The following is a 19,983-nucleotide window of genomic DNA, read 5'->3' as shown; positions in this document are numbered from 1 at the left end:
GTCCTTCAGTCCAACTATTGGCATGAAAACGGAGTGGGAAAAATGCTTAGTGTGTAGGTGCGCATATGCACAGAGGGGATAGGTGTCCGTGTTCGTGCAGGTTGATGGTGTACGTGTTTGAGTGAGGAATTGTTTCTATTTCCCTTTTATTTTATTTTATTTTTTTTTTGTAATTCTTCCCCTGTGACGTGAATTGTGATGCGGGCATGTGGGTGAGCGGAAATGAACTGCAGGCGGAAAGCGGAGAGCGAACTCTTCAGTGGGGGGCAGACGTGGCATTGAGCTGTGGCAACGAAGGCTGGCGCGAAGGGGGAGTGGGACGTTGGATAGAAGTGCGTGGGCACTGTTGTCGCCGCTCCCACCACCCCCTTCCCCCCCGCACCCCAGCGAAAAGTTGTCCTTCAGTGTTTTGTTTGTTTCGGCTGATGTGGGGGCGAGGGTGTGTTGTGGCCTGCGTGGTTTCTTTGCAGGCTCCGTTGTCCGCAGCCCACTACCTTTCCTCTCCCACACTCCCCCACCCCCTCCGCGCGCGCACACACACATACATCGTCTCTTGGCTGTACGCCTCGCCTTTTTTTTCTGTTTCCCGCCCCCCAAACTCACACGTGTCTGCTCATTAACCTTATTGAATAACCCTGCGAAGGGTGTGGGAAAACACGCGGACAGGAGCATCTGCACCGGACCACACCACCGACATGATGCGTCTATTTTGATTATTTGTCTAGTTTTTTTTTTTTACGTATTGTGTTCCCCCTTCCCGCCGCTGCCCGCCTAACCCCCAAGTCTCTGATTTCCGCGCAGCCGGCAGCCGGCAACGACCCCTCCGGCTTCGTCACCCAACAGACGATGGGGCCAAGCGACACCGGTAAATACGCGCCGGACACTCCGGTAGCGGTGGGAGGGAGGCGCGTGCGTGTGGGAAGGTGAGGGGAAATACCAACTCCTCTGCACACTGTGCCGCTGTGAATCTGCGCGGGGGGTGTTTGGGGCGATGTGGGCGTGAGTGGAGAAAGAAGAGTAAGCGAAGGTGGTGGAAAACTCACCACCTCTGGAAGAAACGCGGGGGCGGGGGGAGAGAGAGAGGGAAAGCAAAGTGGTGTGTGTGTGTGTGTGTTTTGCATGAAAGAGAAAAATTCGGGTGAAGTACTAACAGAAGGAAGGAAGAGATCTTTTTTATTTCATTTTTTTTTGCTTGCAAGCAGACGAAAAAAATAAAAATAAAAATAAAAAATAAACGGTGGAAAATAACTCCACAGAGAATAAAGGTAAAAGTAAGAATTGGGAAGGAGGAGACAGCTAACGCGCGGTGCAACAGAGCGAAAACGATAGCTGAATTTTGCCAAAAAAAATACCGCTATAGAAGTGTCTCTTTGCGTGGGCCGTTTTACCGTTGGAGTTTTCCCGTTTCATAACCTGTAGGAGCAACAACAACGCACGCACTACAACCACCTTCCGTGTTTCCCGTTCTCGCTTCTGCACTTCAGCTCACGGAATGAAAAGTTTTTCTCTTTCTACTTGTTTGTTTATATATATATATATATGTATATATATTGGATGTGTGGGTGTGTGCACGTGCATGTGTGATGTGCATCTACTCACTCTGTCTGCTGGAAGAGATCGATAAAGAGACACACAAGCACGATAAAAGGTGATAGTTCCTTCGACATCCTAAACCCGGTTTTTATTTGTTTGACTGGTCATTGTTGAACTTGGGAGGACGCATTTAGACCCCTTTACGGCGAGACATCTGATGGTGTTCGCATGGATTATCGCCCTCGTTGGGCTTATTCTTTCCTGGCTTTGGCAATTGCGGCTGCGCTCAAAGTACGTTCACAGGCCCTACAGTGTACTGCGGAGGCCGGTTCAGGATCTACAGTTCGACTTCGTTGTTGTTGGTGCTGGCCCAGGTGGTCTTGCCGCTGCTCAATGTCTCATTGAGCGTGAAAAAGACGGCTCGGTGCTTCTCATTGAGCGCGGCGTTGATCCGTCCCCCACGGGCCCCCTCGCTGCCCTCACAGGTGTCGCACACATGGAGAAGCTGCTGTCCTATGCCGTGGAGATTGTGGGGTCAAAGCTGGACAGCGGATGGTACGTGAGCTGCCCGCTGCATCACGCGATGGGCGAGGGCGATGAGGACGTCTCCCCCGCCGCACCGTATCCGAGAGGATGTGCAGTGGGGGGTACTTCCGTCATGGATTGGGCCCTCTACTTTTCACCGCTTCCCGTAAATATTGGATTGAGGCCTGTGGAAGAGGTTATTGTTCCTCATACTTTTTCGGTCAGGCGAAATCCGTTGTCGTGGGCGTTTGCAGAGTCTTGTGGCGCGGTGTTGAAAAAGAAATACCTTTCCACCCTCTCAGCACCGTCTGCACGCAACAGCGTCTTCCCGGGATTACTGCGTCTTGACGAGGACGGGTGTCGCCTTCCGCTTTCACACTATTTGTTGCAAAAGCAATCCTCCAGATTCTCTGTTTTGGCGGGCTGTGAGGTTACGGGCTTCTCGTTGGATGACGCGGGCACCGCCACAAGTGTTCACTGCCGGCTGCCGGATTCACGCACCTTTAAGGTGGCCGTTCGCAGAGGTGTCATTTTGTCCGCCGGCGTCGTGGGGACAGCACGGATTATTAGGCAAGTTTTTCCGAAGCTACAGGAGCGCTTTACGGTTCGTGATTCCATCGCGTTGCCACTAATTTTTCGCGCACGTCCTGGGCTCTCGGACGATCGTCTTAATCTCCGTTCCTTCAAGTCACACATGACGTGGTGGATAGCGCGGCGAGGACCTTTTCTTCACGCCGTGTGCGACACGCTGGCGGCTGTGGATGTGCCTTCGCTTGGTCCCTGCGCGGAACTCGTCGTCTTCTTCTTGCCGATTGGGGGTCGCGACCGCACAATTTATAGTCACTTGGGCCTGGATCGCACACTTGGCGCCTTCGCAGAGGGATTCATGCTCTTGATGGCTCTGCGCGGTGTGGATGACGTCTGCTTTGACCTCTTACCGGACGCTGTAGGGGGCGCGACGCAGACAGGGAAGGCATCCTCCCCTTGGTGTAGCAGAGTTATTTCCGCCCCTGCTCCTGCCCTGCCCCCCGCACTGCTGACCAAGGTGACCGCGGCCTTCATGGATGGCATGCAGCTCTGTCGAAGAATTGTGTCTGAGCCGCCACTCGCGCGGTTCTCCACCGGGCGGGAGGCCGTCGACGCGACGCTAACAACGGACCCCACACGTGCCGTTCAATATGTGCGGCTGACGCGAACCCCACCGTCGAAGCTCACAAAACAACAACGCAGCTCGGCACCGGCGTTGGTAGCGTGGGCCGCGGAATATGCAAGGACGCCTGCGTACATGGAGGCATACATTCGTCGACATGCGCGCTGGTTGGGTTTCGGAAGTGGCTCCTGTGCGGCATCACTCGCGCGTGTAGATGAAAGTTTTCGCTTGTCGGGAACTCAAAATGTGTTTATTGGCGACTGCTCAGCAGTGACGGAGATGTTGTGGAGGGCCGGCGGCTGTGACACACTACGGGCTGGTTCTGTCTCCACCGCCATGGCTCTAGGCAAGGCAGCGGCAACTGAGTTGTTGTCGCGTTAGCACGGATTCTTTTTCCCGTGACGCACACATGCGCCAATGGGGCTCTGTGGTTGGAATTATTTTTTTTGTTTTTTTTTTTTAGAGAAACATCAATCCATCAATGAATCAATTTTTCCTTCCCTTCTCCCTACTTACTGCTGTTGTGTTTCGCTTGACGTCTCCGGCCCCCATGCGTGCATGGGTGTCGCAGGAGGTGTCCTTTGTCGCCACTGACGCCCCCCGTCATGGTTCGCTTGAATGCTCGCCTTCAAAGTGCTTTCCGCCTTTGCTGTTGTTGTTGTGGGTTTATGATGCGAAGGAGTTGCATCTGCCGGAGGCCTCCCAAGCACCACGTCCTCCTTCCCTCCTCCCCCTTTCTGTTGGAGCCAATACGCCTGGAGCGGCGCTGAGACACTGCTGCAGAAAAAGGGAGGCTGTGAGGGGGGTGGGGGTGGGGGGGTCAACATTCTGCAACGATGCCGTTGGAGGGATGCGAAGGTCGGGATTCCACGAAAATGCGTGACCGCGAGATCGTCGAGGAGTTGCGGAGGTTCTCTGATGTCCTTAGCTGCGCCGTGCGGGGCACCGCGAACACGGACGTCTGGGAGGAGCGGCTGGAGGCGCTGCGACAGCTTTCCAAACTTGCCCGCGGCGACATCTCCAAGACTCGCGGATTTCTTTCGCTGATGGGCATGTGCGTGAAAGTTCCGTTGCAACGCCACCTTGAGGAGGTGCGGACTGTGTTGAGCACTGAGGCATGTGCCGTGGTGGTTGCGTTCGCGGAACATTCAAGCAACCGCGCTGCCTGGCGAGCTGCGAGTGAGTGGTTTATTCCCTCCTTGCTGCAGCTGACGACGCGCACCAACCGTGTCTTGCTGTTGTCCGCGGTAGAGACTTTAGAGACGCTCGCAAGGACGAATAGTTTTGGGCCCGCGGCTTTCGCGGAACTTCTTCGCGGCTGTACTGCCCGTCACGCGGCAACGCGGCGGAACGCCCTTGCTGTGCTCCAGATCGTCATGCAGCAAGGCCAGAACGACGACGACGATGTTCCGCTTTCAAAGTCTATTGATGCCATTTGCAGGGTGCTGCGGGTTGCATTGGCAGACGCTGATGCCGAGACACGACGACGTGCCCGATTGTGTTTCTGGACCTTTCACGCAAGCGAGCCAGAGGCGGCGGAGCGGCTCTACAAGGGGATGGAAAACCCGGTGAAGCGGTCACTGGCCCGCAAAATGAGCCCGCGCAGGGCAAAGAAGAAGGGCGGTGCGGTCGTCGAGAGCACACCGGTTGCCGTCGCACAAACAACGAATGCAGCAGACGGAGGTGCGGAGGCCGCGAAGAGGTCGCCGTTGCCGCCGCAGACTTCTCCCGCTGCAACCAGGCGGCACGGCGGCCCCGCTCTGACGACGCCGGATGCGGGAAAGGCGGTGACGGAAGACGTGGCAGAGAGTTGGGCGTTAGTGCACGATGCGCTGCGAAGCACGTTGTGGTCTGAGCGCCTCTTGGGCCTCCGACGCCTCTCAGAGGGCTTTCCCCGCTTCCGGCAAAAAGCGGAGTGCGTGAGGCTGCTGATTCCGCGCCTAAACGACCCCAACTCTCGCGTGGCGCAAATGGCACTTGAGGCGTTGCAGGTGGTGATGCGTGGCTTTCCCGCCCTACTGAAGGAGGCTCTGCCGGAGGTGGTGACCGCGCTGCTTGTCAACGTGAGTGGGAACAAGAAGGCGTTGTTGACCGCCTCGCGGGAGCATCTTGCCAGCATCATCCAGTTGAGTGCCGTGGATGACGTGGCGCGCGCTATTTACCGCACACTTGGCGACGTGGTAGGCCCGAGGGTGAAGGTGCACGCCGTGGAATACGCTCAGTACCTCTATGAGCAACATGCGGCCCACTTTGAACAGTCCTCGCCAATGACTCTGGCCATGACGCATCTGTTGCAGTGCCTAAGCAGCGATAAGAAGGGCGGTGATGTATACAGGGCTGTCATTTCGGCTCTCGCTGCGCTGTATGCCTCGACGGAGGCAAATTTTCTACGAACGCTGCTTCAGTTCTCACCAAGCGAGCGCGATGCCCTTGTTGAGGCGTTAGAGCCCGCTGTTCCGCACCTCGCACAGGAGTGCCGGCGTCGCGTGATGGGCGAGAGGCCGCTGCAGCACGCCCCTCTGCACATTCGCTCTCCGTTTGCAGAGAAACTTAGACACGCCAGTGACACGACCCCAAACACTGGTTCAGGGAATGCGCGACGGCGGGCGGCGCGACGCGCCCCTTCTGCTTCTCCTCCTGCCAAAAAGGAGGTGGATGACAGACAGTCCCGTGGCATTACACCTGTCAAGGAGCAGACGAATGGTGGGTTGGATCCAACGCAAGAGGCCAACCGCGAAGGGTTGGCTCCGGTGCCCTCAGCAGCCTTGCAACGGTCCCCGTGCCATGAGTCATTGCTGGGCACGCGGAATTCCACTCACCGTGGTCCAGCTGCATCTGTGGAGCTGCCCTTCTCTTGTCAAGCTGCTTGTGCAAGCGATGACCCGAGTGATCTTCTTCTTTGCTTGGACGAAACCTGTGGCGGTGTGGGCGCCAGTGCTGTTCTCGAGCGTATCCAAAATATGCTTGTAACAAACCCAACTCCGTGGTTGGACGCCTTTGGGCACCTGCTAATGCGGCTGGAGAGAATTATTCCTCAGTCGTGTGAACCCAACCATGCCGTGCGGCGTCGAGGGCTACTTGTTCTACATGCAGTCGTTGGACAGAGGCTCCTTCGGCGACCTGTTAGCCGGTGTTTAAAACGCGTCTTCCTCCTCACGCGTGTGGGAATGGATGACGTCTTCCCCGAGGTGCGTGTCGAGGCCACAGCTGTGTTGCAAATGCTCCTTAGTAGCGGCCTCTACCCCACTGACCACATTTTAAATGCGATTGCCATGAGTTTAGATACCTGGTTGGCTGAGGACAGTGGGCACAGCAGCAGCGGTTGGCTGACGTTACTAGAATCCGTAGAACATCTGTTTGCTCGACTTGGAAGAGACATCGTCTTTGTTCAGGACCCTACAAACGGATATGTGGCACCGCAGGATTCTGCTGCTTTGGCGGTTGTCACTGAACCTGTGTTTCGCCGTCTGTGTGGTGTGGTGATTCGGGCGTTGCATCACGCTGCGTCCGAGGTTCGACTTACCGCAGTCCTCGTGTTTGTCGCTGTATGGACGAGCCTTGACACTGCCGCCCTCCCCTACATGGTGGGCCTAACAGCCAGTCAGCGTAAACTTGTTTCGCTCTACTACAATAAGTTGGCGGCTGAGCGTGTGTCAGGGCTGCACGGCACTATGCAGCAGCGCGACTTGGCGCGTGAGATGCGTGTCATGGGGCTACCGGAGGCGGACTGCCTTTAGATGCGAGCTGCGGCGGGTCCGTCCTCCCCGGGTGCTGTCGGTGCTGCGTGTGTACACTAGAAACAGTGTCCTCTTCTCTCCTCTTCCCCAGCATCTCTATTTTCCGCGCAATTGCGGGTGTTGTTGCTGGGGAGGGGGGAGTTTTTTCTTTTTTTTTTTATTATTTTTATTTATTTTTTTAGGGGGTTTGCCGTGCAGCTGCCGCGGTCTCTCATCCTTTTCCCCTCCCCTCGTTGCCTTTGCCCCCATCTCCCCAAATTGCGGCGCGACAACACAGACTACATTCAGGCACAACGCAGGAGACACAGAGTAAACATACATAACACGTACACACATATATATATACATATTTTTTGCCAGAAAAATAAACGCGCATAAACGACGAAGAGAAACATTTAAAAAAAAACGCACAACAACAACAACAACAACCATAAGGGGACCTATATATATATATTTACATATATACATATCTGCGTAGAGTAATAACACAAGAACAGCAGCCTCTTCTTTTGTTTAAACTCAACGAATGTCCTACATTGTTTTTGCGGTGGATAGCGCCGATCGACTGACGCTTCTCGGCCCCCCCACCCCTGAGGGTCCTAACCTAAAACAAATAGCGCTGAGCTTTATTCAAGCCCCGAAACTTGCGCGTCGTACATCTACAGGTGAGTTTGGACCTGAGGAACCTTTTGCGTTTGAGGCGGCGGAGTTAATCCGCAACACCTTTATTGGAAAACCTGTAAAGTTTACCGAGGATTATGTCATTGATGCGCTCCAACGACACGCTGGACGCCTGAAGCTTACCAGCGGTGAGGATGCCTCTCTTCTACTACTGCGGCACGGGTTCGCCACCGCGCCGGAACGCATCCCGGCGCGTATGGAAAAGGCATTGTTTGCGGAGTACTCTGCACTTATGGGCCAGGCAAGAGTGGCAAAGAAGGGTCTTTTTGCGCCGGATGCGGCGTCGCACGCGCGGACTCTTCGCGATCTCACTGTGGATGAGACTACCAAGTTGGGGGAGAAATTGAAGGGAAAGGCCATCCTCGTGCGTGTCGAACAGGTTTTGTTGCCGACCATCTGCATGGTGTCGGGGGAAAGTTTTCCGACCACGCACATAGCAGTGCACATGCCTGGTGTGACGGTAAAAGACCCAGACTGCTTTGGCGTCTCTTCTGCGGCGCGTTTTCATACCGAACGCTACTTGCTACACCGCAGGGTGAAAATTGCCTTTGAAGGCGTTGATAATTTTGGTAATATTCTCGGTTCTGTTACTTCCTCCAAGGGCGTCTTCCAGACTGAACTGCTCTCGCGCGGGTTTGTCAAACTCAGTGGTGCCACTTTGGAGTTTACAAGCCAAGCCGACGCGTTGCGCGCCGCCGAAGCGGAGGCGCGGAAGAAGCGGCAGGGATTATGGGAAAAATGGGAGGAGCCGACGGAGAAAAATACCCTCCAGGTCAATTATGGGTCCGCCGCGGCCGCCGCCCCCGGTATGCCTGTGAATAACGCTAACAGCGGTGCGGGGCCAGAGTACAAGGGACCTTTGTCCTTTAGTGCGGTGGTGGTGCAAATCGTCAACGGTGACACCATCACCGTGCGCTCGGACGAGTCAAAGGAATTTGTTCGCCTCTCTCTCGCCGGTGTACGCTCGAGTAAGAATGTCACTCGCGAACAGGACGGTCGTTCCCCCGAGACGCGCGTGACATACACGGACTACGAGTGGGAGGCGAGGGAGTTTTTGCGCACACACTACATTGGCAAGCGTGTGGTTGTCCAGGTGGAGTACGCGCGGCAGATTCCAGAGACGAAGGAAGTTCGACCGGTAGCCCTTGTTTCTATCCCAGACACGGGCGCGAACATGGGTGTCTCTTTACTGGAGACGGGCTACGCAACCTTTCAGCTGGGCAAGAATGATATATGCTCCGCGGCCTCTTTGTTACAGGGTGCGGCAGAAAAGGCCCGTGAAAAGGGTATTGGGGTATACGGCAAAGGAAAACCTCCGGTGCACAAGGTTGTTGAATTGAGTCACCTGGGGAGTGCTCGTGGGAAGTACTACCTTAGTTTCCTGCAACGTGGCATGCAAGGTAGCCGTCCGCCGCTATTGAAGGGAGTTGTGGACGTGGTGATTGGCGGGAGTTCCCTTCGCGTGTACGTCCCGAAGGAGAATTTTCAGATTCCGGTAAAAGTCGCAGGCATCATCACTCCTATGGGCGCTGCAAATAGTTCAGAGACTGCCGATCCCTTTGCAGAGGAATCAAAGAGCTTCGCCGTGGGTATGCTGCAGCAGTTTAACGTGGAGATTCAGGTGCATACGGCGGACAAGGTTGGCAATTTTATCTCCTCTGTTTTTCTTGCCGACGGCACCAATTTTTCGGTTGCCACCGTAGAGGCAGGACTGGGGACGGTGGCGAATGCGGATCGTCTTCCCTATTACCAGCAGCTTATTGATGCAGAGCGGAAGGCGCAGAGTGAACAAAAGAAGATTTGGTCCGACCAATCTTCGCTTCCGCAGCGTGCGGTGAAGCTTGTGGCCGAGCGGAACGCCAGCGGTGTCGAGTTGTTTACCCGTTCCTTTGGTCCAAGGGCGGTGTTTTTCCCTTGCGTGCTGTCAGAGGTGGGCGAGGACGGGTACTCTGTCTACCTGCAGGAGCAATCTGAAGAGGTGGAGCAGGGCCTAGAGGCACTGCAGGACCTTGCGAAACAGGTCTCATCGCTGAATGGAGAATATCAACCCAAGCGTGGCGAACTTGTGGTTGCGCGGTACAATAAGGATAAGACGTGGCATCGTGCCAAGGTGCAGCACGCTAAGAAAGGCGACCCAATCGCCACGGTCCTTTTTGTTGACTTTGGCACAGTGTCAGAGGTGCGGGTGAGGGACGTGCGAGCCATTCCGCGTGGTCCGGAGTTTGCGCTCCTGCGTGACCAGGAGCCGCTGGCCCGCCTTGTGCGCCTCGCGTTCCTCAAGTCGAAAGTGCCGGCCGCAGAAACGAACGCCGGTTATGCGTGCGACGTCATATATGACTACACCGATGGCGCTGTTATCGCAAAGGAAGTGTATGAGGACGGGCGGGGCAACGTGTACTGCACCGTCACTGTGAACGAGAATGTTTCTTCGCTGAGTGAGACCCTGCTGCAGCGGGGTGTCGCGTTACTCGACCGTGCCGCGGCGACGGTTGACCCAACGGAGTATCAGCGGCACGAGGCGGCGCAGGCCATCGCGCGGCGCGGTCACAAAGGAATGTGGCAGTACGGCGACATTGACGACGAAAGCGACGACGCTTAGGAGGGGCGTGCGCGGCGAGGAGCAAGCAAAAAAAAAATAATAATAATAATAAAATAAAATAAAATAAAAAAAGCGACGGGAAGCAGTAGACTGGTGGGGGTAATTTTTGATGCTTAGGATGTGTTTGCTGCTCCACACAAATGGGGAAAAGCAACGGCAACAAAACGAATATGGCGGCGGACGGGGGGAGGGAAGGCGGGTCGAAGCGAAGACTAAATAAGGTATTGGTGTTTCTCAGGGTGTGCTGCTTGCGGGGGATGAATGCCCCTGCCAACTGAGTTCGAACGATACACTTCGTGAAGGTGAAAGTGTTCATTTGTTCTGACATGTTTCACATGCGTGTGTGTTTTTTTTCCTCCCCATTTTCTTCACTCACACCCATATCCCCTCCTCCTACATTTTTTTTTGTTCGCTTGACAAAGGAGATAAAAAAAAGAATACAAGATAACTTGCCTTCGCTTATGTGAAGCTGCGGGCACGTGTATAAGTGCGGCGGAGTTGATGTTCCTCTACTATCGACACCGCCGCCTCTATTGCTGTTTGTTTGTCTTTATCTCTTTCTTTCCTTCTGCCTGCCGCGAGGGTTTCTTTGAAGTTGTTTCGCGCGCGAACTTTCAGATCATGTACAACCGGGCGGTTGACGCCTATTTAACTATTATTACTACTGCTTTTATTATTAATTATTAATTATTTGTTATTCTTCTTCTTTTCTCCCTCCCCCTCCCCTTCAGAAGGCAATGTCGGCAGTGCCTCACCTACAAAAGCAGCTGCGGGAGCTGACGACGAGTCCCCCTGCCGGTTTCCGCGTCGAATCGGAGGACCTCTTCACCTGGACGGTGTGGTTCTCTGGTCCCGAAGGCACCCCGTATGCGCCGGGAATATACAAGGCGGAGCTCCGTTTTCCAAAGGAGTTCCCGATGGAGCCACCGGTGTTCAAGGTTCTTTCCTCCTTTTGGCACCCCAATGTTTACACCGACGGCAAGGTGTGCATCTCCATTCTTCACCCGCCTGGCGAGGACGAGATGAATACGGAGGAGACGGCCATGATGCGCTGGACGCCGATACAAACGATCCGCTCGGTTTTATTGTCGGTTGTTTCACTGCTCAGTGACCCTGACCCAAAGGATGCGGGCGCACCCGCAAATGTTGGGGCGTTGGTTCAGTACCGCAAAGACCGTGCGGCGTTTAACTCCCTCTGCCAGGAGCTAGCCCAGAAGTCGCTGTCAGAGCTTCCACCGAATTTTGTTCCGCCTCAGCACGAAGATCGTGCGGAGTGTCCTGTGAACTACATCGCCGCCGTGGAAATGGACTACGAGGATGAGTCTGATACAGAGGCGCGTACTGTCTCGAACTGCTTTGGCGACGAACTGCGCCAGCTTCGGGAGATGGGCGTTGCGCCAGAGAAGTCAGACAGTGAACTGCTCGGGCTGCTTGCGGAAGTGAAGGGCGACGTGGCTACACTGATGGAACGGTTAATGTGAGGGGTCTGCTTTGGTAAAAAACAAACGGGGGACGAAGGAGATTGCTGAAAACGTTGGACGAAAAGGGTGGGGCTAGGCACCACAGGAAACAGATTGCCGACACAGACGACTTTTTGCACCATCCCAAGCACCACAGCGGAGTCTTCGCTGTTGGCTCTTCCCTTTATTTCTTTGAGCGATGCTGGGCTTGTTAGTCCCTCTTCAAGATGTTACGTATTGATTCCGTCATTTAGCATTCACTTCCGGTGAGATTCTCTGCGTGCGTGTGTCTCTGTGTGTCTCCCTGCGCGCCAGCCAACAAACCAGTGCCGCCTTCAGGCTTTTTCAGTTGGAGAGCGGGAAGGAGGAGGGGCTGGGTGAGCAGCCTGGGTCGAGTCTTAAAATGAAGTATTGAGGGTCTGATGTGCACGGAAGCAAAATCAAGAGGGAAAGAGAGAGAGAGAGAGAGAGAGAGAGAAAGATGTCGATTGCCATCGAGGAGCAGGCACACACATGGAAAGAAGCAAAGTGGGCGACGGGAAAGAAAAAATGTGCTAGCTCCCGTTTCTTTTTCTTTGTTGTTTTTGTTTCACCTCTTTTTTGCTTGTGTTTCTTTATTATTATTATTAAATACGTGTGCGCTTCTGTGTTGTTGCGGGCCCGTGGCCGGAGTGGCCTGAGTCACGTGCCTCCGCCCCCTCGCCGCCGTGTAGGGGCTGGCAATGCGGGTGTTTTCTTTTCTCTTTGCCTCCCTTCCACCGTGTGATCAAACGCGGCAGAGGAAAGGGGAGTATATATTAAAAAAAAGAAGGGTGTTTTTAACGCTTACCGTAAACTCCTCAGGATGTCGAGCAAGGTAAAACAGGAGCCGCAGGGCGGCGGCGTGCTGCTGCCCAGCGTCACTGTTGGTCTGCCGTTGTGGGATGAGGCGCAGATACAGCATGAACATTGGGGTGGCAGTCTCGGACTACCGTCGCCACCCATCGGCACCGTAGTAGAGTTTCGCAATACAGAGGGAAAGATCGTGGTGCCACGGGATGACGCTCAGATTGAAGCATTCAAAGAAACCATCGCATACGTTTCTCCGGCTGCAACAACTGAAATCTTTATAGACTGGAAGCGTCCTGCCGATATCTTTGCCCCGTTTCGTCCCATGGTACATCGCAATGCGACGCCGTTTCTTTCTCCATATGACGCGGAGCGGGCTGTCTTTGACAGCAACGCTGCAGAAGAGGCTGCAATATCGTCTGCTGTGCCTACCGGCAAAAAGGGTGATGCCAAGTCCGCAGTTCCACCTGTTCCTGTGCATGTGCAGTTCCCCGAGATTCTGCAGGTGCTGGATCCGCAGGCCATTGAGGCCGCAACGAAGGAATGGGAAGGTGTTCCAGATGAGAGGGTTATTGAGCGGTATCGAGAGATTCAGCCTCTTATGCAGGCATATGACCCTGATCTGGAGCTGGGTTGCGCGGCAACGCCTGCAGAGGCGTGTGAATCGCGCTACACCACCGCGCAGCGTCATAGACTCAATGAGGTGGATGCAATATCAAAACTCTTAGAGCCTCCTCCGTTCATGATGGACGCCTTTAATAGTGCCATCACCTTCATGGAGCATGCACAGTCCTATGTTAAGCATGGCGAGTACCTTTGGGAATTGGTGTACCCACACGCCCCTGGCACATGCCACCCAGTCTATAACCCGCACGGAAAGTACGTTGTTCGACTCTTTATTGACGGTGCCTTTCGCCGGGTTACAATCGACGACTACTTGCCAGTCGATGCCTTGGGTCGGCCTTTTTTAACCTTAACGACACAAAAAGAAATTTGGCCAGCTCTGTTGGCAAAGGCCATCTTTCAGGCGTTGGGTTTAAACCGTCATCTTCTATTTACAGATCCAGAGGCCATCATTACGTGTTTGTGGGGCGAGTGGGTGCCGCAGCGCGTTGACCCCCGCGTCCAGCCTGCCTCGGCCTGTGCCTTTTTGCTGGCCTATCGGAAGGATCTTGCGAAGAGCGAGAGTAACACGACGCACTTTTCAGTCTCAAACACAGAGGAGGCGGCGACGGCCATCGCACCAGAGGAAGTTGTGCCAGTAAAGCAACAAAAGGCTGGCGTCGCTGACGACGTCGTTTCGAAAAAAGAAATGTCCATTACGGCACCTCTGCGGACCGCACTCGCCGATGCTCCCGCGGAAGGAACTACATGCGAGGCTGCAACGGCGGCGGCGGCGGCGCCGCCGCTTTGTGCGATAGGCTCCATGGACGATGGAAAACTCAAGCTTTTTGTCATACATGAAATTCTCTTGTTTCGTGATACTTTGGCAATTCACATCTCATCCAATTCTCCAACGAATATGCTGGAGTCGACAATACTATCGGAGCTGAGTAAGGATGAGGCTGTGCAGAATTTACTGCATTCATTGTCGTATCAAGAGGGAAAGCAGAAAGTGTCCGCGGCTGTCTTGGCAAACCAGTCCACCATGTGGATTACCTTTGAAGAGTTGTCTGCCCAAGTAGACCTTGTGGTGTGGCGGTATTTGGGAGAGAAAAGCTGTTTCCGCTTCAGTAACCGCCTTCTTGGGACTGAGGAAGGGCCGCCACTGCCAGTAAACGCAAAGAAAAAGTCTGTAGCTTCCACGGCAGTTACCACCTCCGTTGGGGGGGGAAAGAAAAATATTGTTCGTTGGATTCACGTGAATTCAGATCAGCAGGAACAGCTGGCATTTGTTAGCTTGTCGGCCTTCGCCCTCTCTGTGACTCCATTGAAAGCGACCCGTAGTTTTCAGTATTCCACTGCTTCAGGGAGCCGGCCGATTTCTGCTAACTCGTTGGCTCGTTCCGTCGACAGCAGAGCGCCACGAGAGGCGGCGCAGGAGGTGCTGCTCGATCTCTACACCTGGGAACGTGGTGACACATTGAGCCGGGTAGGAAGCTTTGCCTACGAGAGCGGCAAATTGCAGTGCGTCGTGCACCCCCTTCCGCCTGGTTCACACATTTTTCGCCTGACTGTCGTGGAACTTAAGCCTCAGCATGTTCTTAGTCTTCTCTCCACGCGGGAGCTGGTGGTGGGCGAGGAGAAGGATGCCCTGCGTTCCGCCAACATCTGCAAAATGACGGACGCAGGGAGTCATATGGGGGTGGAGCGAGCGAACGAGGAGGTGATGTGGTTCAAGCGCTTGATCACCGTGAAGGAGTCGAGCACCGTCTCCTTCGTTGTCTCGACCCTTGGCCCCAGCGAGGACCCCGCAGCCCATCGCGATATCCCTGCCAGTTTGCTGAAGGAGGTGAAGGGGGCCAAAACGCGCGCCGTAAACACAAAAGTGCCACAAAAGGATTTCGCAGACGGGATTCCATTATGTGTCGTGGATGTTCCGATTATTCCATACTGTCGTATTTTGTTGATGGACCTTGACGATGGTGCGGTTCGCCGTGGCGCGGTCGGGCGTCTTGTGCGGCAACGAATGACGCCTAATCAGCAGGGATACTTGCTTATGGCGTACGTGTTGATTGACTCGGCGTCTGCGTTTTTGTTCACGGAGGGTGCCATGGGGGCGGTGCCGGAAAATCCCGCAAAACCGCGCGAAAGCTTGACTTCCCCCACTTCTGATGAGAAGGGCAATGCCAATGCGCGTGAAAAGCCATCGCTGCTCTACGGCAAGGGGAATTGGAAACTCACGATGACCTCGGATCGAGGATTTGAATCTTACAAACCCGTCATGCACAATGTGTTTTCGTTTACAGACAGGGGTCAGTTGAAGCGAGGCAGCAACGCCTTGCTTTTTGCCTACACCTGTTCCGTGGCGGAACGAACATCCCTTACCTTGGTACTTGACCTTGACGCGCAAGAACTGATTCCATTCCAAGTCAAGGTGACGCGCAACGGCGTGGAGGCACCTCCAGTTTTTGTTTCGGAGAGCTGCACCAAGCATCTCTTTCTCCCACACATTACACTTGCGATGGGTGAAAAGGGAAAAACCACTGGCTACATTCTGGAGGCCTGGTTGGATGAAGCCATGGTGCAGGAATGGGAAGAGAGGCGTCGTATGGCGCAGGAAACGAAATTTCACCTCCTGCGGGCGGATGCCGAGCAAAAGGCCATGGAAAGGCGTGAGCGTGAGCTTGATGCATACCAAGCTGATCCACGTGCTTTTCAGGAGCGTTTAGAGCATCCGAATGTGGCGCAGACAGAGCCTGCGAATTCATCACCTCTGCGGGAGGCGTCTCTGGCGTCCGTCAGGAAGGGGCGCGTGTACGCTGACAGACGAAAACACCCAGTGGGTGCGGCGACACCAGAGAAGTTGGGATCTTCTACTGCAGGCTCCGTGACGACACCCAATCCGTCTATGTTTTTTATAGACAACACAGAAGGGGAGCTGATTGTGAGCTTCTTTTTGCGATTACAATTCTCTTCAAAGGTAGATGTCAAGAACGGGGCACCGCAGAAGGACCCGTTGTCAACTCTGCGTGCGGCTTGGGTGCCGCCAATTGAACAAGCTGCGGCGGATCAAGGCGCCGGGGCCACGCAGCGCGGCGGTGGACTGAAGGGGAAGCAACGAGAGGCGGTGTTGTCGGCGGAGGATTTGCTGAAGGCCGATCAAGGCCGCATGAGCCGACAGCGTTTCCTAGAGAATCCGCGGAACATTCTCTTTCCCTACTTGACGTCTGAGGAGGGCCTGGGGTCAAGCAAAGAGGCCTCACGCATGTCTTCACAGAAGGAACAAGTTGCATTCGCTGTAAGCACGCCTCGCGTGGTATTGGATGTCATGCAAGAGGCGAACTACCCCCACGCTCCCATTTTAAGCGAGTCGGAGTACCGTATCCAGCTCACTCCTCTTCGCGCTGTTGAAGTCGCATTGCCTGTCAACGTGACACCCCCAGGGAGTGCTTCTGGGGCTGCACAGCAACGGGCGAGGTCACCAGGTGAACGGTTTTCGCCTCGCCTGGCAACTGCGCCTATGCCAGCCTTTCTGCCTAACCAAGCCGCAGAGGAAGATGCAGATATTGCCGAATTAAAGGCGCCTCTCCAGGAGCTTTCCCGGCGACAGACGGAAGAGCTTAAACGAGGGCATGAAAGGAGAATGGAGTGCCGCGTGGCTGCCAAGGAGGTCTTGCGTGAATTCTGGGCGGCGCATCAGCCTGGTGCTGCTCCCATTTCTCTCTTGGGTTACAAGGAGGAGGAAGTTCCTAAGCGGCAGAAGAGTCGCCAAAAAGGCTGAAATGGATGAAGGACCCCATGCATGTGTGTTTCTACGCGTCAATCGGAATTTGCGTAAGCCGGAGTGAGGAGACACATGCTATGACATGTAAATAGCGACGAATGCGCGGCGCACTAGGCCTTTTTGTTTTGTATGTTGATGTCTTCCCACTATTGCAACAGAGGCTCACATCTGTACCTGTTGCCTTGCCATCCATATCTATGTATATGGGTTGTGTTGCGTATGTAATGTTTTCCGCAACGACGCTTTCTGTGTTCTTTTCTCTGCGTCTCGTTTCCGTCCTCGCTGGTTGTTGAGTGACGTCGCCGTCAGCGTTCCTACCTTCCTCTTTTTTTTCTTTTTTCTTTTCTGCTTGTGTGTCTCTCTGCTTTCTAACTTCTTGTGTAGTAGTAGTTGATACTGAAGCGAGCCCGGTTGCACAGCTGTTTCTGAGGCATAACCGCATTAAGCACAACTCACATCATCGTCTGTCTAACGCAGGGGAGGGTATAGGGAGAGAAGGTCATACACGAGGAAAGGAAAGTAAAGGCTAAGGTAAGGTAAGCAGGAAAGAGCTGAAGACAAAAAAAAAAAAAAGAAAGAGAGCAGGGCGAAAGGAGGAAGCCCAATTTGCAGCTTATAGGATCGGCACACACACACTAAAAAAAGGTTTTTTTTTTGTCGTTTTCATTGGAGAGAGTCATTTTTTGTTTTTATTTATTTTACTTTTTTTTTCTTTTTCTTCTTCTTATTTGAGTAGTTCCTCTTGTTAGTTTGTTTGTTTGTGTTTTCCTCTTTTCTTCGCATCACTTTCCCTGGCTTTCGCAAGTGGGGAACGGGACGCATTGGTTTGGTTTTGTTTGCTTTCTTCTTACTTGAGCGCGTTGCGACTCCGGCGCCCGCACCTCGCGAGGCAGCATGAGCGACTCCGTCGAAGACGTCAGTCTGGGCAGGCTCTCGGTCAGCGGCCGAAGCAACCTCTACCTGGACCTGGACTCGCTCAACCACGACCCCGCCTTGCTCTTCTCCACGGAATTCGCGGGCGACGCCGACGCCGCCGGCGACGGCGCATTCATCGAGCGGGCGTTTGCGTCGCTTTCGGAGAGGCCCGGCAGGTTGGACCCGGACGCCCTCACATTGATCGAGGATGTGCTGCAGACGAACATATTGGACGAGGCGGCGGGGATTGACTTTCAGCACTGCTGCCAACAAATCCTGCCGGAGCAGCCGCAGGAGAAGGAAAACGAGGGGCAAGGCGGGCGCGACCTGCAGCAACCGTACTCCTCCGGCCGGACCGACTCGCTGGGAAGCGTCAGCCCTTTGTATGAGACGACGCCGCGGTCAACTGACCAAATAGATACCCAGCTCAAACAAGCGATGCCTTCGTCGACATTTTCTAACAACAGTGAGGCGGCGAAGAAGTCTTCAACAACTGACTCACTAGGCCCTGAAGCTAATGTGTACACGTCCATTACAGCAACACCACTGCAGGGGAGAGCACTGGACTTTCGGAGCTTTTTATCAAAAAAACAGGTCCCCCCTGCGATACTGAAGGAAGGTTCTGTTGGTGTCTTTGTGGGCCAGTTGCCTTCAACGTACTCCGAGGAAGATTCTGCCGCCCTCCTTCGTGCCATTGGCGCCGATGCTGGGGTGCCAGTTCACGTACGAGACGTGAAAAGCCACAATCAGAGCCGCACCTGTGCATTTGTCGTCGTTAACCGCAGCGCACTACCGGTGCTGCTTGGTTACTCCAAACGTGTGTTGTGTGATGTGTCTTGCGTATGGGTTGTAGGACGGGAACAGGCTGTTCACCTGAAATACTACATCAATGGCTTTTTGCGGGATCGCCTTCGTGGCGTCCCCAAGGCCGCTCTTGTGCTGGAGGAACTGACTCCACAGTACATGCGAAGCCGCACCTCAGCTGGCAAAGGAGGCAAATCATCCAATCGACAAAAAGGGAACGTGACTTCCGCTAGCGAGAACGTTTTCATGGGCACCCATGATGGCAATCCCATCGTCACTCACCCGTTTGCAATGAACTTCCTTTTGCCAGGGTGGAACTCCATGGATGCGCCGGGACTTTCCTTTTGCCCTGTTTTCAACAATACCGGTGCCCCGCCACTTGTGAACACTAACTCCGCCTCAAACGTTCCAGGTGTGATACAGACCAATGGATTCTCGGCAGCACCGTCACCGTCGTTGGTCGCCCCCGCTCCACAAGTCAATTACTACGTTATTGGTGGTCCCCCAAACGGACTTCAAGGCATTGCTCCTGGTCAGGTGAATGGTCAAGTTCTTTCTCCACCGCCTACAGCCAATGGAGGCGGTAAGGGTGGAAGCAACGGAGTTGCGAATGGAGCTAGCAGTTCAGAAAACTTACTCCCATCATTTTTGCCGGGTATCCGCGCTGCGCACGATCATGCTCCGTCATCCCAAAAACTGCCCGAGGGAGTGTCCCGCTGTTCTGTTTGCTCTGCAACTTTTGGGCCGGCGGAGCCCCAGTATTTCTTTCCCCAAGACAACACAGTGAGGTGCACGCGTTGCAGTAGTCAGCGAGTCGCGAGCGGTGATGCATCACAAGCCACAAGGGGAATGGCAACATTTATTATGCCTCAGTCCAACTTGGGTGGTTTTCCGCAGCCTTCGACTGGAAACACAACGATGCTCCTCCATGCACTTCCGCCGTATATGCCACTGCCGCATCCGCAAAATCAATTCTTGCCTCAGCTGTCGCAACTACCACTGCCACAGCAGCAACAGCAACACGGCTACACTGTGGGCAGTGGCTGGTAATATGTGTAAAGACGGGTAATCACCGAAGACCCGTTTGCTTTTTTTTTCTCTCTTTTATTTGGTGGTTTTGCTTCTTTTTTCCCTTTGATTACTGCTTCCCCTTCCCTCACCTCCGTGTCATTCTTAGTCATACACGGCGAAGCTGAACTGAAAGTCTGCTGGCGTCAGCAACGAGGAAGAGGAGAGCGGCGGCTGAGGCCTCGACCGGACTCAACCTTGTGGCACCGAAGGAAAAGTATAGAAGGGGAGGCATCGAGCGCGGATAGCGCAAGGAGAAATGCGTCAAAAGCACCAAAGGTTTTGAACGTCTTTTG

At 54.3% G+C, this 19,983-nt stretch overlaps 6 protein-coding genes across 6 annotated transcripts, besides 18 other annotated features; all 6 read left to right on the top strand.

Moving 5' to 3' along the window:
• Nucleotides 1–129: 129 nt before the first annotated feature.
• Nucleotides 130–169: a sequence feature (A-rich).
• Nucleotides 170–1,093: 924 nt separating this feature from the next.
• Nucleotides 1,094–1,114: a microsatellite.
• A 91-nt stretch (nucleotides 1,115–1,205) lies between these two features.
• Nucleotides 1,206–1,235: a microsatellite.
• A 289-nt stretch (nucleotides 1,236–1,524) lies between these two features.
• Nucleotides 1,525–1,551: a microsatellite.
• A 199-nt stretch (nucleotides 1,552–1,750) lies between these two features.
• Nucleotides 1,751–3,589, top strand: Tco025E_05441 (uncharacterized protein; the record flags this gene model as incomplete). Its single annotated transcript, XM_029372340.1, has 1 exon — nucleotides 1,751–3,589. One exon carries the CDS (start codon nucleotides 1,751–1,753, stop codon nucleotides 3,587–3,589), a length of 1,839 nt encoding a protein of 612 aa, XP_029227618.1.
• A 56-nt stretch (nucleotides 3,590–3,645) lies between these two features.
• Nucleotides 3,646–3,669: a microsatellite.
• Nucleotides 3,670–3,677: 8 nt separating this feature from the next.
• Nucleotides 3,678–3,699: a microsatellite.
• Nucleotides 3,700–4,044: 345 nt separating this feature from the next.
• Tco025E_05440 (putative CLIP-associating protein 1-like) lies at nucleotides 4,045–6,945 on the top strand (the record flags this gene model as incomplete). The annotated part of the gene is made up of 1 exon (XM_029372339.1): nucleotides 4,045–6,945. One exon carries the CDS (start codon nucleotides 4,045–4,047, stop codon nucleotides 6,943–6,945), a length of 2,901 nt encoding a protein of 966 aa, XP_029227617.1.
• Nucleotides 6,946–7,086: 141 nt separating this feature from the next.
• Nucleotides 7,087–7,125: a microsatellite.
• A 135-nt stretch (nucleotides 7,126–7,260) lies between these two features.
• Nucleotides 7,261–7,295: a microsatellite.
• A 59-nt stretch (nucleotides 7,296–7,354) lies between these two features.
• Nucleotides 7,355–7,374: a microsatellite.
• A 12-nt stretch (nucleotides 7,375–7,386) lies between these two features.
• Nucleotides 7,387–7,415: a microsatellite.
• Nucleotides 7,416–7,471: 56 nt separating this feature from the next.
• Tco025E_05439 (4SNc-Tudor domain protein) lies at nucleotides 7,472–10,225 on the top strand (the record flags this gene model as incomplete). The annotated part of the gene is made up of 1 exon (XM_029372338.1): nucleotides 7,472–10,225. The coding sequence occupies one exon, from the start codon at nucleotides 7,472–7,474 to the stop codon at nucleotides 10,223–10,225; it is 2,754 nt and encodes a 917-aa protein (XP_029227616.1).
• A 29-nt stretch (nucleotides 10,226–10,254) lies between these two features.
• Nucleotides 10,255–10,294: a microsatellite.
• Nucleotides 10,295–10,754: 460 nt separating this feature from the next.
• Nucleotides 10,755–10,789: a sequence feature (A-rich).
• Nucleotides 10,790–10,873: 84 nt separating this feature from the next.
• Nucleotides 10,874–10,924: a microsatellite.
• Nucleotides 10,925–10,962: 38 nt separating this feature from the next.
• Tco025E_05438 (ubiquitin-conjugating enzyme protein) lies at nucleotides 10,963–11,706 on the top strand (the record flags this gene model as incomplete). Its single annotated transcript, XM_029372337.1, has 1 exon — nucleotides 10,963–11,706. The coding sequence occupies one exon, from the start codon at nucleotides 10,963–10,965 to the stop codon at nucleotides 11,704–11,706; it is 744 nt and encodes a 247-aa protein (XP_029227615.1).
• A 430-nt stretch (nucleotides 11,707–12,136) lies between these two features.
• Nucleotides 12,137–12,163: a microsatellite.
• An 86-nt stretch (nucleotides 12,164–12,249) lies between these two features.
• Nucleotides 12,250–12,313: a sequence feature (A-rich).
• Nucleotides 12,314–12,529: 216 nt separating this feature from the next.
• Nucleotides 12,530–16,897, top strand: Tco025E_05437 (calpain-like cysteine peptidase; the record flags this gene model as incomplete). Its single annotated transcript, XM_029372336.1, has 1 exon — nucleotides 12,530–16,897. The coding sequence occupies one exon, from the start codon at nucleotides 12,530–12,532 to the stop codon at nucleotides 16,895–16,897; it is 4,368 nt and encodes a 1,455-aa protein (XP_029227614.1).
• A 333-nt stretch (nucleotides 16,898–17,230) lies between these two features.
• Nucleotides 17,231–17,270: a sequence feature (A-rich).
• A 138-nt stretch (nucleotides 17,271–17,408) lies between these two features.
• Nucleotides 17,409–17,441: a microsatellite.
• Nucleotides 17,442–17,576: 135 nt separating this feature from the next.
• Nucleotides 17,577–17,678: a sequence feature (A-rich).
• A 116-nt stretch (nucleotides 17,679–17,794) lies between these two features.
• Tco025E_05436 (uncharacterized protein) lies at nucleotides 17,795–19,669 on the top strand (the record flags this gene model as incomplete). The annotated part of the gene is made up of 1 exon (XM_029372335.1): nucleotides 17,795–19,669. One exon carries the CDS (start codon nucleotides 17,795–17,797, stop codon nucleotides 19,667–19,669), a length of 1,875 nt encoding a protein of 624 aa, XP_029227613.1.
• Between the last annotated feature and the right edge of the window lie 314 nt (nucleotides 19,670–19,983).

Source organism: Trypanosoma conorhini (assembly GCF_003719485.1).
Source record: "Trypanosoma conorhini strain 025E chromosome Unknown Tco_14.4_contig_00318, whole genome shotgun sequence".
Classification (NCBI taxonomy): Eukaryota; Euglenozoa; class Kinetoplastea; order Trypanosomatida; family Trypanosomatidae; genus Trypanosoma; species Trypanosoma conorhini.
This window is presented reverse-complemented; position numbering and strand designations above follow the sequence as displayed.